The 17,187-nt window shown below is 47.8% G+C and overlaps 1 protein-coding gene across 1 annotated transcript in view; it reads left to right on the plus strand.

The window, feature by feature from the left end:
* LOC136750717 (neural cell adhesion molecule 2) overlaps nucleotides 1–17,187 on the plus strand; it is a 255,781-nt gene that overhangs the window by 236,461 nt on the left and 2,133 nt on the right. Inside the window, exons 10-15 of the mRNA XM_066705757.1 lie at nucleotides 152–339; nucleotides 668–764; nucleotides 5,314–5,487; nucleotides 11,518–11,637; nucleotides 12,682–12,803; nucleotides 14,771–14,948. Coding sequence (XP_066561854.1) covers nucleotides 152–339; nucleotides 668–764; nucleotides 5,314–5,487; nucleotides 11,518–11,637; nucleotides 12,682–12,803; nucleotides 14,771–14,948 — 879 coding nt within the window. The remainder of the gene's footprint in view (nucleotides 1–151; nucleotides 340–667; nucleotides 765–5,313; nucleotides 5,488–11,517; nucleotides 11,638–12,681; nucleotides 12,804–14,770; nucleotides 14,949–17,187) is intronic.

A 17,187-nucleotide genomic window follows, 5' to 3' on the forward strand; every position in this document is an offset into this window, starting at 1 on the left:
CAAATTGTAGCCTATATTGTCCCTGTTTTCTTTCTGTATATATACACCAAGTAGAATGAATGTACATTGTTATTCTTTACTGGTAGAGTAACAGGAAAAGCATGAATAATAGCAGTATAATATCAGTTTATACTTCCCTTTTCTCCTGAAGATGCTCCCAAGTTTCAGACCAATCAAACCATCTTCTACTCCTGGGAGGGCAACCCCATCAACATCAGCTGCGACGTCATGGCCAACCCGTCCGCCTCCATCTTCTGGAAGAGGGACAAGCTGACCATCCCTGCCGAGGGCACGGGCAACACCAGGGTGCACAGCTCGGACAGCCGCTCCCTGCTGGAGGTGAGCGATTCAGAGATCATTGTCATCAGCTGCCTGTATGGATCCACTGCTGGTGAAGACCCCCCAGGATGTTTCCTCTTGCCCGGAAAAGCTTATCATTTCATCTTCTCATCTTCTATGTGGTCTTCCAGGTCTTCATCTCTTGGGATCCATTCAGCAGCTTCTGATCTCTGATCTGTTCTTCTCACAGTGTGTCCATTGTGGCACATCCACTCTTTCCATGATGTCACACACTTTCCTTTGTTCTCTGATTCATTAATGTATTTTTCTCCTCGTGTTATTCCAGGCACACACACACATTCATGAAACTGTTCTTGTTTGCCCTCAGGTAACCCCCATGTCCGATAAAGAGTTCGGCCAATACAATTGCACAGCCAGGAATGCGATCGGACTGAGATTCCAGGAGTTCATCCTGGCTCAGGCTGGTGAGTGTGGTTTACATCACAATTCCACTTTCTTAGGGTTAGAAACGTTTGTGTAGTTGACCTGTCTACCCAGCCCAACATTGCTCTTAGCCTGGGTTAGAGTCAGGTCACCCAAAAACTAAGGGTTGCATTTCCCTGGCTAAACACCACTGTTTAGAACGAGTATAGAACTGAGGGTAGGGTCATATTTTGGTGTTTGCTGGGTGTGAGGTCATGCTATCAGGACAGATGGGGTCTGCAGGAGATATTTCCAAGTTCTGCTGAACTTTGTACTTCAGTTCTGCTTAAAATGTGCATAAATGAATCTATTGGATTGAGTGTTCTGCTATAAGGAAGTACAGATTGCATTGAGATGTCAAGTGTTCTTACAGCATCGGCCTCCACCAGCGCTCAAAGCTGAGCTGACAGAAGGTACAGGAAATAGCCACGCAGTTTATAATGTAACTGGGAACAACATCCATGTGGTTTTGCCTTCCTTCTGCCTTAAAGACTAGGTTTAGTTTTGCAGCCGGTCTGAGTTTTCCTCCGGCTTCACTCGGAGCTGTTGTTGGACGAGCCCAACAGGATTAATCAGGCGAGTGGGTCTCTGAGCCTCTGCTGGTATTAATGTGTAAACAGCACAAATCACAGCCAGCGCGGACTGGGAATTACACAACAAACACACAATATTTATAAGCCACATTCTTACATTGTCAAGGGGTCATATCATTACTAAAAAATAATACAAAAATTAATATTTAATGTTATTTAAATCAAGTGAGATTCTGAGCCGGAATCAGAATCAGTTCCCCGGACGCTTGTTGTGCGTTGTGTGTTTGTGATCGAGCTGCTGTAGTCGAGCTGCAGCCGGATGCAGTTTCGAGTCCTGTGACCTGCAGCCACTGCTTCACTCTGAGCGGCCGATTGCAATTCTTTTAGAGAGCCGGATCCATGTTTTATTAAAGGGGCATGTTTTATATTCCGGGCAAGGACTCCAGAATCCTAATAGGAAGAGGAGGAAGACGGAGGAATCCTGCAGGCGATGGTGAGCGTTGCATTAATACACGGTGTGCAGCGCGTCTCCGTCAGATTGAGCACCTGTCTCGAACCCTCCTGGCAGTGTCTCTGATGAAGCCATTAGGAATGAGTCCATGGCAGGGATGGCTGAGAAACCTACGATCTCTCGCCTCCATTTATAACAATCGGAAAATGAGTGAGGAGCTCCTGTAAATCATTCATTACTCTATAACTAAAGTTATTTTTCACTTGGCAAGACGGTTTAAAGAACCTGGAATGTGAAATATGTTTTTGGATGAGAAGTGTGCGTTTACTCCGGTAACCAGTGCCTCCTGGCCCAGTGAACGCGCAGGAGCCGGTGAATGTGAACTCAAGATGAGTGGGCAGTGACCGATGTCTCACGCTCTTCACAGCGAGGCTGTTCTTTATGGAAAGCCTTGTCTTTTGTCCTCCTCAGACAAGTGCTGCACCCGAATAGATGTGGCTTCACCCGGCAGCTCTGCCTCTACTTCGCAGCGATGGTTACGAAGTTATACTGATAATTTGTCTGACCTTCAGGCGGCTGCTACAGATTAGAAACACAGCACCAGATACCAAGACTTTAAAAAGTAATTACTGAACTGCCTGGAAGCCCACAGACTCAGCTGACTGCAACACGATATTTATTTGAGAAAAGAGTATTACTTCTTAAAGAGTAAATGTATTAAGGGATGACGCCCCATTGTCCCTCCCTGTGGTCTGCCTTCCCTCAGGGTGGCTGTTATCTTGCCATGCCGAGAAGTCCAATCTGCTTTCTAAAGCCCAGTTTCTTGCATCATTTCGATGTCCAGTCTGCTTTGTGGTGCCCAGTCCCTAATTGCCCTCTGGCTGCTATCTGTTCTGTCCCACCTGTATCGCTTGTCGGGTGTCAGCGCCGCTCCAAGGCTGGGCGTTGGTCACCACAGCTCCACTGAAAGCCTGGAGAATCGCCAGGAGACTGAGAACGTCCCACAGCCTTGAACTGTCAGCCACAGGCAACTCATCTGGGGGGTGGTTATTTGCTGAGAGGACAGGAAGCCTCACAGGCTGAGGTGAGGACAGGAAGGGACAGGAAAGCAGCAGAGTGAGAGTTCAGAGCAACTGACCAGAGACATCCAGGGTAAAGAGCTGGGGGGTAAATGAGCACAGAGAGGAGCACGAGGTGGGATGACTCGAACACGGGAACAGGAACGGGGTGAGAGGGCGTGAGGGCATCAGGAAAGGGGATTGGGCTGGAAAACTGGAGGGCAGGACATCCTCTTTAATGCCACTCTGCCCCCATTACTGTGCGTTGAGGCTGCCTATTTGGTGGGGTCATTCTCAATCAGGAAACAGAGAAAAAGCAATGTAATACCTACAAAGAATAATAGTTAAATGTGGTTTTACAAGCATGATGATGTTCAGTCTAGCAGAAGACGAACACAAAGCTGCGTGTGCGTGAGAGTTCAGGGATGATGTAGCAATGAAGCGTCTGTAATTGTGTACGAGTGTGTGTGTGCGGGTGCCGGGCGGGGGGCAGAGATCTGTGCTAAGGTCCTCTCTGATTAGTGCCTGGCACCCGCCTGCTAATCACTGGCTCCCCTGTAAATAAAGACAATAAGCACATTTCAAATAAACCGCTGAACACGGTAATTAATCTCAATTAGAGGTTTAACATGACCCAGCCTAAATGAATCACAGACAGTAATTAATTAGGGCACATTCACAGGAAGTTATGTGTTGCCATATAATTTGCATGTTAATTGCCGACACAGGGTGTAATATACTACCTATACACTCACCCGGCATTTCCACTATAGGCACTGTGACGAATCGCACGAGCGATAGCCATTATTTATAGAAATGTATCAGCATGTGCGGCTCTTCCGCAGTGGCGGTGATGGAGTCAACGCAACATGCTTCGCCTTTTAACTGACTACTTGTTCTGGCAGTTTCTTTGATGAAAAAATTGCACGGATACTCTGCTCACTTACATATTATCCCCATAAAATTCAGATTCCTTCCTGCTCAAACATGTCCAGATGGCGAGATCAGATCTATCAAAATTAAATATATTATATTTTTTTGCAACTCACATGGTTTAGGTTTACATAAAATGTGACAGTTTTAAAGAAGGATTAAAAGCAAGGAAATACGTTTATTTGAAAAACAGAACAAACACACTGCCATTGCTACAGTTATAACCTCTATACACGCGTAACCTGTTGTGCCATTTAAAAAGTTTAATATGAAGTTTATTTGTGAAGAAGAAAGATGTTTGTCTCTCGACTGGATTATTGCACTTTCTCTCTCTGTGTGAATTGATTTTCCTCGAGTTGCAACTTTGTGCAAATGCTAGCAAAGCCTCTAAAACAACAAAGGGATTAGAAATTGGATAGAAACTAATGCACGAATGGTTACCCGAGGACGGGAACAATCAGATACTCGTAGCTTGTGTGTCTGCAGTGCTGATTGCTACGCATCATCTACATTTCTGTTACATTACTGCAATGTGAGCCGTTATTACGATCCCTTCTCTCCTAATCCAGGTGGGGTTTGTCCTGTAGACACATTATTAAAACGCCTGTCTGTGTTTTAATTGTATGAACGCAACACAGACGGTCAGCAGCGCCGGTGCATCGGCATCGTGTTTCCACACACATGAGTGTGTAAGTGAAGGATTTAAAGACTTCTCTCTCCGTCATTCCTGCTTGAAAGGAGAGTCTCTGCAGGAGAGACGGGGTTTCTTTGATTTCTTTAAGCCCCGAGGCATGAAGCCATGAGGAGCAGTGCTTGTTTGATAAGGGAATTGGGGAGGCTGGCGATAAACGCAGACCCTAACACCGAGTCTGCGCCCACGCATGTTTGCGAGTGTGTGAAAGGCGATGTCTGCTCGGGCTTTGTGCGATCGGCCCTCCAAGTGTGAGTCTGCATTTTAATGATCGGGAGGCACTACCGCTGGGAGAGGCCGCGCTCAGGCTGGGGCGGCGATGATCTCATGCTTTCACAATGCCAGCGACTTCATTTAGGACCTCATTGCACACGTTGTCACTATTATTGTTGCCAGTTCCTGCAGAATAAATGTTCCTATTCAGCCATCAGGGAACTACAGGGACACAGACTATTGTCATTGATCACAGACCAGTTCATTTGATCTATAAGAGGCTTTTTGTTGGGATTTTTGGCATGTTTGTTTGTTTATAGTTTATTTGGAAGACATGTAAGCAATTTATCACAAACAATCACAGTGTCTCGGGTTAAGAAGCACGCCGTGAAATATATTCACACGCAAACACCTGTAGTCCTGCTCACTTGCTGTGTTTGACTGGGAAACATCTATCAATGAAATTAACTCATTAAAGAGCTACAGATCGTGTGGGTTTAATGTGTTCAGCCCTTTCTCTGTCAGCCGCCCTTGTGAGACTCCAGAGAGGGGCTGTGTTCACAATAATACTGACAACGACGACGATGATGATTGTTAATAATGTTCAGTCACCATTGTGTTGTCGCCCTGCCTTTCTGAGACTTACTGAGCGGCTGTGTGCTTCTGTTTCAGACGTCCCCTCGAAGCCGTACTCTGTGCGCCTCAGCTTGGTCTCCCAGAGGACGGCCACCATGTCCTTCATGAAGCCGGACTCGCACGGCGGGGTTCCCATCGGACACTACCTGGTGAAGTTCAGGGACGTGGCGTCGCAGGACTGGAGGGAAGTCAAGTCCCACGGAGAGCAGAGTAAGTGAACGTCCCCGGCCGAGCAGCACCACAGCCACAGTGTGTTTTCAGTCTGTGTATGTGTATGTGTGATATATGTGTGTGTTCAATCTGTGTATGTGTGTGTGTGTGTTTAGTCTGTGTATGTGTATGTGTGATATATGTGTGTGTGTACATTCTTACAGTAACGTTCAACAAAAAGCCCCAGTAACCAGCACAGAAATGTCTACTCAAAGGTTTGAAATTGCGAATCCATTCTCTCTTTCTGTGTTTCCAGTGACGGGTGACAGATCAGATGTCTGATCTTGCAGATTTTGTAGGACATGTTACAGCAGCCAGGTGATCGCAGGCCTGTGATCTTCAGCATCAAAAAGAAACATGAAGACTAAATACGGCTCTTTTTTTTAACTATGAAAGTTGAAATTTAGAAACGGGGAAATGTGAATTAGTAGCATCGAGTGGCGGCCCTTAGATCCGGTGTGCTGCTGTTGATTTTGTCTTCCATTGCTGAGTTCAGTGAGCAAATTACCAGCAAAGAGAAGAACGACTGGAGGAATTCCTCACTTTAGTTCTTCATCTCATCAGACGCTTCCTCTGCCTCTATCCTGGTGGGACGGGAGGCAGAGGAAACGCCTGTGATAAGCCAGATGCCTTTCAGATACTCAGTGTAACAAAAAGCATCCAATAAAGTATTGTACAGGACAATTCAACAAACGCAGATCTGTTATTTCCCGTTTTAAACAGGTGACAGAAGACGTGGCCGAAGCCCAAAGTTACAGCATAGAGATTAGAGCCACTATGACTTATTCGTCTTTTCAGACTTCAGTGTATCATCGCAAGTCTGAACGCTTTGCTTTTATTCTTCATTCTTCATTTCACATTACTCTTCAATTTGTTATCTGCTTTATTTAACTTCCAAGCCCTTGCACTCTCAGGTTGAGTAAACACCAGAGTGTGATTATTAAGTCCTTTTGGGATTTGTGCCTAATGTAACACAAAGCAGTGTAAATTGCTTTGAACATGAAAGATTGGGATATTTGGTATTTATCAAGCAAATAGCTGATTAGTGCTAAATTGCCCTCTATGAATATGTATGAGTGTTTGTGATCGCTTTAATGCTGTGCCATTGAGTAAAGTACCGCTGTGTGAGTTACTGTTTGCTTTTAAGTGCCTTTTCAGGGCTCAGGTTTTCTAGATACGGCACTAATGACACTTATTAAAATCATGCATTACGCAGAATGGTATTAAATGAGCGTAACTCAGGGATGGTAAATAGGGGAAGATTTGTATCACATAAAATCAACAAATTGCTGGAAAAAGCGGCATGTAATTTGATATAATTGCAGCCTTTTTCTTTCTTTGTGACTTCCTAAGTATTAGTGAGTGTTTGTTGTTTCGCCCTCTGCTGGTGTGGTCAGCACTGAGGTCTGGAGGCCAGCGTCACCGCGGTGCAAGGGCTCATGGGAGTGGGGTGGCCCTCAGGGCTCAGGGGCGTGCAGTGGCCCTCGGGGCTCATGGGAGTGGTGTGGCCCTCGGGGCTCATGGGAGTGTAGTGGCCCTTGGGGCTTTGAGTGGACTCTGCGGTCAGGGCAGCGAGACTGTTACAGTTGTCCAGGAGACTGTTACAAGTGGACTTGTCGTCCTGTGTGTCCGCACCTGATATTCCTTCATCTGTCCACCCTGGCAGGGCGTTGAGCATCACAGCCTTCCTTCCCTGTGTTGGGGTGTCAGTCTGATCCCTGTCCCTGTGTTGGGGTGTCTGATTACAGCCTGATAGACTTGTAAAGACTTTGAAACAGAGAGCAGATTCCTGTTTAAATAGCAGTGTCTGATGTTTTGAAACCCTTTATACCCCAGCGCTGCACTATATTTAATGTATAAATATGTATATTTTTTAAGTACATTTCAAGTACAATGGTAAATTCAGGAGCACAATGTTAGAACAATGAACAATTAAGACAAACGTCTCTCTTTCATGCAAGTCTCTCATGAATGAATGGAATACAACATCATTGATCTTTAAGCTTAAAGAAGCACACATCGACCCACAGGGCAGAGCAGGAGGCCTTTGAACATAACAATGCGTGTCCCGGGAGCTTCCCTGTCCTTTTGGACTTCGTCTGTACAGCTGCAGCAGGTTGGCTGTGAAGCCGAGTCAGAGACGCTGGAGAGGAGGAGCTCTGAGCCGGACGTGTTCCCGAGACGTCGCTCTCAGCCGGGCCGAGCCACAGACCCTGCAGCAGGAGAGCTCAGTAGATCAGAGTTTGATTACACAAACGGCAGTGCGTGTGGAGGGCAGGCCTGGCTCCAGCTCCGTCTGAGAGACCCTGACATCACCCCCGGCTGTGTCTGTTTTTCAGCGCAGGCCGAGAGAGAGGTCAGGCAGAGGGCGCGTGATGTGCGTTAAATACTGTGTCCCCAGGTCTTTGCAAGAGCTTCTTGTGAAGTGTGTGTAAGCTCAGCGCTCATTGTTGACTCCAGTCAGGGCACAGGACCGACACAGAGCTCGACTGAGGGTTTAGTCTCAGTATGTGGCACTGTCTTCCTTCCCTGCCTGGCCCTGTCTTTTCCCTGCAATATTTCAGGCAACAAAAGCAAAGTCTATCTGTGAGTCTATTTGTCTTATTTTCAGCTCCATCTTATACAACCGAACAACACTCACACGAGGTGGGCACGGCGTGACGAGGAAGTTGCCAGATTAGACGGAGAGTTTAGCGGCTCTTAAATCAGCGTGCAAATCTAAATGCAAATGTCAAAGCACTTATCGACAGTGTAGACGGGAGAGGGAGGGAGCGAGCAGCGGGGGGGAAAGAGCCTCCGGAAGACAGATTCATGTGGGTCCTCTGTGGTTATGATCAATGTGGTTAAGGACGCATCTTCAATGCTGTGGAATGCACTGACCCTCTGAATGTTAGAGATCGAGGCGACCCGTGTCTCAAACGTCACTCTCTGTTGGTTGGTGTGTATCAGCGTTACAATGGTCCTCTGCTGTCTGCACGGCTTAGACAGCTCCTGGTGTGATTCAATAAAAAGACATGCCTGATTATATTGTTTCAAAATAACCATATAAAGTATCTCTTGAGACACACACACAGGTCTCCAGAGCAGGCTTATCTCGGTACCCGTGCCGGGCTGTGCAAGGCCGATGGCGATTCATTGAAAGACAAAGCCCCGCATTCTCCAGAAAGCCCCGTCTCCCGTCTCTCTCCTCCCTCCGTCTCACCTCTCTGTGGGCAGGCGTGGCGCGGCGCTTTCATCCCTTTGATGATCATGAAACATACCAGCAAAAACAAAGAAACGATCAGGGAATAGAGGTGAACATGACAAAGCTGTGCTAAATTATATCTGTGGAAACAGGTAGCGCAAACAGATGTGAATTAATCGCTCGTAATTGCTCCCTTTGATACGGATTGTTCTTCCAGCCAGCAGGGATTCACCTGTTTCATGAACAATACACGCTGCAGCGGAACAATGCAGCGGCGCCGCTTCATGCAGCGCGTCTCCGCAGCGCTGCTCTCCCCGCCGTGCCAGGGAGGCATGTTGAGCCTGTGGATAAACCGTTAACCGAACGAGCTCGAGTTCTGAGCAAACGCATAGCATTGTGCAAATTAGCATTCAGAGGTGACGTGATCTTGACGAGAGCGTGTGATCCACAGCAGAGTCTTCACCGCCAGCCCGACTCCCTCGCTCCTCCCTCTCTGTCCTGAACCTGTGGATTCAGACTCGGGCTGGAGCCGCGTTATTTCACTCCTGTCCTTCCTCTGACTGTGTTCGAGTGTCAGTGAAGAGGGCAGAGATGATCGTGCTGTCTGGAGGAGAAATACTCGGTAATAGAAGATCACTGCAAGTTGAAAATCAAGGCCATTGCTTAGAAATATCATTGTTTCATTGTGTAAATACACACCAACTATAATACATCAGCCTTTTTGGTTTATTAACAAAGTATTTATATGAAGGCCAGTTAGTGTTATAACACACACACACACTGTATATACTATCTGCTCTGATAATACCCCAGGGGTCATATTGTTACAACTCTGAGAGACTGGCGGGGTGTTAAAGCAAATGATATAAATATAATCATATCTGACATATTAGAAGAAACAAAAAGAGAGAGAGAAAGAGAGCGCTGAACTGGTTTTTGGAGATGCACAATGGCAGCGACACCAGTGACCGGCACGGCTTGTAAACTAACTCGGTGGGAAGAGGCACCTGACTCTGACACCGGAGCCGCGCTGGGACACAGAAGTCATTCTGACACGCGGCTGCAAGGACAGGTCGGTGCGGCGCTCGGCGTGAGAGGAGCGCTGCTGACAGCTCAGGGACAAGGCGGCCTCTTCTCAGAGACTGCCGAGATTCAGGAACAGTCCCGCTGGGTCGGTGCGTGTGCGTGTGCGCAGTGAGGAGCTCGTACAGTACACGGGCCTCAGTTTGCCCCAGAACCATGAACAGAGTGACAACAGTCACAACAGCGCCGAGACTGCGAGTGATTCCCTCTGCTGAACATTAAAGTGCACAAGTGCCTGCAGTCAGAAGAAGCACACAGTTCATGAAAACCTTGCAGATGCCGTTGAAATGATAAAATGTCACCTGGCTAGCATGTAGGGCTCTCAGAAATCTGGCTCTTCTAGTCCAGCGTTGCTCGTGTCGAGCTCTGCAGCCTGCTGTAACGGACGCACCAGCACATCAGCCTGAGCTCGGCCAGAGAGCGCAGGTCTGCAGTCCAGGCAACAGCGGGTTTGTTTTGCGTGCGTTTGTTGTGCTGGAGCTGAGGGCTGTGGAGTGCAACACACAAATCCTGGAACTGTGATTTGATTCTCATTCAGACACTTTGGAAGGGCAAAAATCCTGAGGGTGCTCTTAACGAGAATGCGACAGAATCACAGTTTGTGTTCGCAGTACAAGCTCATTACAGTGTCCGACACTCTCTGGCGGCTGCAGAGCGGCGTTCGCATGGCTGAGCACAGACACTCACAGCTGATGAATTGTGTTATTTATTTAGTTGTTTATTTATATATTCATTGATTCATTGTTGATACCTGATATTAATTTTCACTGTATTTCTACTCTGATTCGTCTGAAAAACTGAAGAGGAGAATAATGTTCTGATTGGGCCAGTGGAGCAGACGCACACTCTTGAGCAGGACCTGAGCAAACACAGCTGTCCTGACTGCTGCTCTTCTCTCCTCGTCCTCCGGATGTGTAACAACTGTTGAGAATAAAGGAGTGAACTTTACCTGTAAACTTTCACCTGCATCCTTGTCCTGAACGTGAAGTTCCCACCAGAGGGCAGCGTCGAGCGCGCTGCGCAGACAGGGCCCAGAGTGCGTTGTTGTGTGAGTGCGTTCACAGGCAGTAGTTGACATGTGAATTCATGTAAATATCCAGATTGCATGCATCGTTTGAGTTGTGTGAGTATACGCTGTAACCCTTCCAAGGCAGAATTTGCCCCGCGGCCTGGAGAACAACTCGAGCAAACACAATGACTCGAGTTTAAACCCTGCAGCCCAGTCTCTCTCTCAGCAAATATGTACAGCTGTTCTCTGTTTCGGAAGCTTGTTTGACTTCAGATAAATAGTGTTGCTACACTGATGACAAAGGGAGACATGGTTCTGTAAATACAGTCATCTGTGTTTGTCTCTGCACAGGAAGCACTTCACAGTGAAACAGGCGTGTGTGTTACATATAGAAACCTCCTCTGTGAACCTACACCTTTATCAGTGTGTACTCTGACTTGGGGATGTGATGTTATTTGTGTCGATATCTGTTACAGTTCTACGCAGCTGAGCGCAGGACGTGGCGCTACATGTTGTACAGCTGAGCGCAATGCATGTCAAACTGCTGTGTGTTGCTGCATGCGGTCCTTGTGTCTGCGCTCGTAAATCTTATATCTCACTGGGTCAGCGTCTACCGACATTGTGAACCGCAGAGGAATTGTCAGAGGAATGTTCTAATTGTGGTCTTACGTCCTTTGGCTACCCTGTGTGTGGTGGTGTGAGGACATGTGTGTCTCTGCTCAGCTGTGTCTCTGCTCTGTCTCGTGTCCCACAGCGCTGGTCCTGCTCACCGGTCTGGAGCCCAACTCCACATACGAGGTGCGAGTGGCGGCGGTCAACGGCAAAGGCCAGGGAGAGTTCAGCCGCACAGAGAGCTTCCAGACCCTGCCCATCCGTGAGTGAGCTGTGCTGCTACACAACACACAACACACACACATATAACATACTGCACTGCCCATCCGTGAGTGAGCTGCCCTGCTACACCACACACACACACACACACACACAAAACACACTGCCCTGCTACACACACACACAAAACACGCTGCCCTGCTACACAACTCACAACACACACACACACACACACAAAACATGCTGCCCTGCTACACAACTCACAACACACACACACACAAAATACGCTGCACTGCTACACACACACAAATATACACACACTGTTTTTGATGTAGTCTTGAGTTCCCTGCTGTGCTGCACCCCCACATCGGGGCTTTATTAATGCAATGTCTCTCCACCCCCTCATAGCAATTAGCCTCCTTGCCAGCAGAGGAGTTTGTATTTCTAATATCGGTTTGACATCGAGCGTATTTAATGTGCCTCAGACATCCAGCCCGTTCACCATTCCTCACAGCGTAATCAAATGTGGGGAACGGCTCCAGAAAAGCCATTTTCTCTCAGATACCGGGCTACATGAGAGATCTGAGGCAAATCACATCAGGCCCCTCAGTGAAACGCTGAACACGCTGCAATATCCTCACATTCCAGCCTGATGGGGCACGTGTGCTCTTCTGCACCCCCGCCCCGCTCGGCTCTGCCCCGAGAGGGCATTTAGTCTGCGGCGCCGGGCTTCTGATGTGCGGGTTAGAGTTTCAGTGTCTTTAAGGAAAACTCTTTTGCTTGAGACTCTCCATCTCTGTAGACTGATGTTGTCTTTCGGCACAGGAATGATCGGAGGGTGTAGAGCTGACATGCTGGCTGCATAATAATATTGTATTCATGTGAAGGGCAGCTCAGTAATTACAGGGTGCCTCATTTCAGTGTGATAACTTCAGGACATTGGTTTCGCACAATACATATAGTGTCTGTTGACTTCACACACTTGTTAATAACATATTCTTAATACATAATGTCCCACTGCGCCGGGTCATGTGTCACGCGTGTTCCTCTGGGTGCTGTGGGGTGACGAGACTCCCTGTGGTTCCAGGAGAGCCCAGCCCCCCGTCGGTCCACGGCCAGAGAATGGTGGGCAAGGCCTACCGACTCAACCTGATCAAGCAGGACGACGGAGGGACGCCCATCATGGAGTACATCATCAAGTACCGCACCGTGAGTACACTGCTCCCCCGTGCCGGCCCAGAGGGGCCTCCCCAGCTGTGCAGCTGCCTAAAAGCCCCTTCAGCCTTCCCGTGTCCCAGCATGCCCTGCTCCCGTATATCAGAGTTTTAACTGTCAATAGCAATGCAAAACAAACACACAGTCTGTCCGCTCTGTAGTTACAGAAACACACCCCCGAGGTGTTGAGCAGATTTCAGTCACCAATCAGTTTATACAGATCATTTACACTTACACAGTTAAAGCAAATAAAAAGTAATTGAAATAAAATATTTTATAGTTTTAAACTGAAATAGCCTACCGAAGCAGCAAATGAATTCAGGTGAGGGAATGACATTTTACCACAGAGGACCGACTGCTGGGGCAGTTACTCGACAGAAAGCAGAAGAGTTGAGCATCTTAGCTCATTTCCTGGAGTTAACTGAAGTCCCACTCAATTGCATTCTCCTGAAATGCGATATAATCTGTGCATTTGTGCGCTCTGACAGAGGTCCCCCTCACGTGATATTTAAACTTGGCTTCGTAGCACAAGAGCGGCCGGGGACTGGGAGGTGCAGGACTGCCCGGGACTCCCGCAGGAAGCTGTGCTTGTGTGCCCGAACCCTTATAGTTGGTGTCTTTCCTGCTAGAACTGATCTTGACCTGAATTAAATTTAAATAAGATCCGTGAGCGCCCCGGTCAGACCAGCGTTGCCCCTCGGCCTTGATCGCTGCACCCAGGTGAGGTGGAGCAGTCCAGGGGCCGCACTGCCGTCCTGATCTCCCGCGCACACGTGCCTCCGAATCCCCTGAGCGAGCTCACGGCATCAACACTGTGAACAGTGTAATCGCAGAGCCGCGGCAGTTCCGTCTGTTGGGGCGCCACGCTGTGACCTTTCAGCTCGTAACCTTTCTCTTCCCTTTTTCACCCCCCCGTTCACTTCATGAAGTCAGCGTCGTTGGCGCTTATCAAACACGAGCACGCTCTCCCCCTCTGGTGCCTCGCTCCGTGCTTCGCTGCAGCTCATTGACATTTCCATGGCCTTAATGAAATAAGAAGAGAAGATGAAGATCATCTTATCTCCGGCTGTGCAGATCTCTCTCTCTGCGGCCGGGACGCACGCAGCTCTGGTGTCACTTGTGTTCGCTGTGCACATGCAGAGAGGAAAGATATCGAGGAGGTTATCTGAGCATCCATACGTCGTAATGGCAGCGGCCGACACCACAGTGTGCAGACATACTCTCGTGTGTGCGTTGTGTCAGCAGGCGTGTGTACACAAAGCCGTGCATGTGAATGTGTAAACTTGTACACCTAATTAATATGTAAGACTCTACAGCTGTGTTAGATCAGCGCGTGACAAAGGTTAGGCCTCATTGGAGCCGCGCTTTTAAATCGCAAATAATCCCCAGATTCCACCCGACTCTTCTACTCAATCAAAAGCCTATTTTCACATTCTCAGAGTTCATTTGAACACAAATCCACTTTTCATCGCTGATGTGAGGAGAATGATTCTGCATAATAACCTTTAACATCCTTGACATTCAGACTAATTTCTCTCTGCTGCGTATTTATATTTCAATTCTAAAATCCAGGTGTGTATTAAGATGTCTAGTGGATGATGGAATAAGAACATAAGTATTTAAATCACAGCTCCACGGTCCATTTAAGTAGGGAGTCTTGAATCTGCAGGTGTTTGTTGGTGGACCTGAGAAGATGGGGAATTGAGATTCTCGAGTCTGGTCTATCCGGGACCAGGGATTGTCTAAAAGACTATTTTATACATGATTAATATATACTCTAGCAAATCACCTCCAAACAGGATTCACTTTTTTTTTTAATTGCATTGATCCGAATTGCAGTTTGAGAGTGAAATCTGGAGAGCGGGGCTCCGGGCCCAATGCTGTAGATGTCAGGGAGCTTCTACACAGTCATGTCACTCTCCACAGCAGGGCAGCACAGTACCGCGTGTTGTGTGTTGCAGAGAGACCGGGAGGAGCCGTGGGCGACCATGGTGGTGTCCGGCGCCAGTGACTACGTCCTGCTGCAGAAGCTGCAGTGGAACATGCAGTACGAGGTGGAGATCACGGCCAAGAACCTGCAGGGGCCGTCCGAGCCCACCGGCTACGAGTTCACCATGCCCCCGAAGCCAGACATCACAGGTACAGATGAGACCCGCCGCCGACACCTGCATGGGTCATTAGGGCCTCGACGAGCAGCTCTGAAACCGGCCTCCTGCCACGATTGTGAAATTAAGTGCTGCAAATGTGGGAACCTGGGACACATGCCGCTGTGTTCCCCAGAGAGAGGGAGGGAGGGAGAGAGAGAGAGAGAGAGAGAGAGAGAGAGAGAGAGAGAGAGAGAGAGGAGAGAGAGAGAGAGAACAGATCTGTTAGTTTCCCTCCAGTTCCAGAAGCTCTTCCGACGGCGCCTCCTATAGACGGAGCTTGTTCATCATTTACTGGCACACAAGCAATGCAGAACATGCCTGTCTTGACTTCAACTATGTTATTTCTGACAAATCCTTTGACAATCATGTCTTTCAAGTTTGAACTAATTAATTACAAACTTATTAATAACACTTTATGTATGTATGTATGCATTGTTCCAGCATATAATAACCGTTAGGGTTTGTTTAATTGCAGTAGCTGAACAGAGTTCCTCACGTGTGACAGTCGTTACACACGTGTAAATGACACTCACCCGAGAAACACAACTCACGCAGATCAGGCACTATAACAGACATCTGTATAAGCAGTCGTACTCAGAGCCTAAGTGCCTGTCTGTCTCGTGTGGAGACTGAGGGCCTCCTGACCGTCCTGCCGCCCACAGCAGCTGTCAGCGCTCGCTCCTGGCACGACTGTCTCCCTGCCCTGCCTCCGACACCCTCAGCTGACCCGGTGCCGCAGCGCTCGCTGTTCTCACCGTCACTCACTGCCAAGGAGACAGTGTCAGCTCTCCCGAACAACCGGACCTGTCCTGTTAGGATGGGTGCGTTCGGTCTGTTTGCTGGGTTATTTTTACATATTTTAACAGGGCCGCAGCCCATGTGGTCATTTCTCAATTTAAAGAAAAGTTGTCACCTTTTCTCACACTTTCCTTTCTGTGAAAGACAGGCAGCCATTGTGCAGAAAACCTGTGAAATGCAGATACTGCTCTGACACACCATGCCTGAATAGTGCGATGAATACAAATTGCCATTGTTCACAGGAAATGTAAAAGTCCAATCAAAATAAAATGATTTAAATAAAAAACACAAAACTGTAGCACATGCGCAGTCCTCTTCGTATCGCACAATGAAAGCAATGTGCGTTTGCCTCGGTTTTACCAGACCGAGGCTCTGACCGCCAGGCTGGCTCTCGCGTGTTTCCAGGGGGTGCCAGGGGCGTCTGTCGCTGCCACGGGCAGGGAGTGATGCATAGGCAGGCGTTTCTTACATCTAGCACTTTACAGAGTAAAGTGTAACTGATTCGCACGTGTCACTGGTGTAACCTCTCCGCTGTCTGAGCTGCAGAACTCCCCAAGGCAAACCAAACTGAAACTATGACCTCTAACTAGTCGTGGTGCAAGAACAAGCAGGGCTGAGTAGATTCCCTGCGTCTCTTTCTTCAGTCATTTCTAATCACATCCATCCACCATTTGCCATGTCTTCCCCCACAATGAGGACTTTGTGACTGTGGAGAACGAGCTGCTCTGCTGGTGCTGCTCGTGGGTCTCTGATGGAAATCCAGCACGTGTGACCCGATGGTTGTGTCCCAGGTGTCGCTGTGTGTTTGACACTGGAATCCCATGCATTGCTGTCTCTGTGTTGTGTCATGTAGGCGAAACACATGTCCATATAAGTGTGTATTATATTATAACACTTAATTATATATTAATGTAGAGGTGTAGTGGCAATCACACCCTTACAACCTCCGTGACAATAAAACTGTGAGTCGGCCCTGATTCCTGTCTTCATCTGTATACCTCAGTTATATCACTGTATAGTTTAATGAGCAATGTGTGTGTGTAAGGGAAGTTATTTAAGGCCATTCTACCTTGTTAATCAATTGCCATTTCTGTGTTTTCTCCCATCCCCTTCTCCCCATCCTCTGCTTTGATGTTTCAATTCTCATGCACTGCATTGCTGCTGTTTCTCTCAAAACAATCCTGCTTTCCAATCCTTCTCTAATGCATAATGCATTGCGCTCTTCTCTATCACAAATCTGCGCGGTTTTGTTTTGCAATGTGCCGCCACATACCCCTGTCTCCTATTAAACCCTGCTTGACAAACGTGACTGATTGCTCTGTGCCCTTGGCTTCTTTTCAATTTTCAAACTCACAACTTGGAAAATCATAATATACTCATTCCTGCTGTCCCCTTGTTTTGAATTCATGTTTCTCTCTTTATTGCATTCTAAT

This window comes from Amia ocellicauda, chromosome 6 (assembly GCF_036373705.1).
Source record: "Amia ocellicauda isolate fAmiCal2 chromosome 6, fAmiCal2.hap1, whole genome shotgun sequence".
In the NCBI taxonomy this organism is placed as follows: Eukaryota; Metazoa; Chordata; class Actinopteri; order Amiiformes; family Amiidae; genus Amia; species Amia ocellicauda.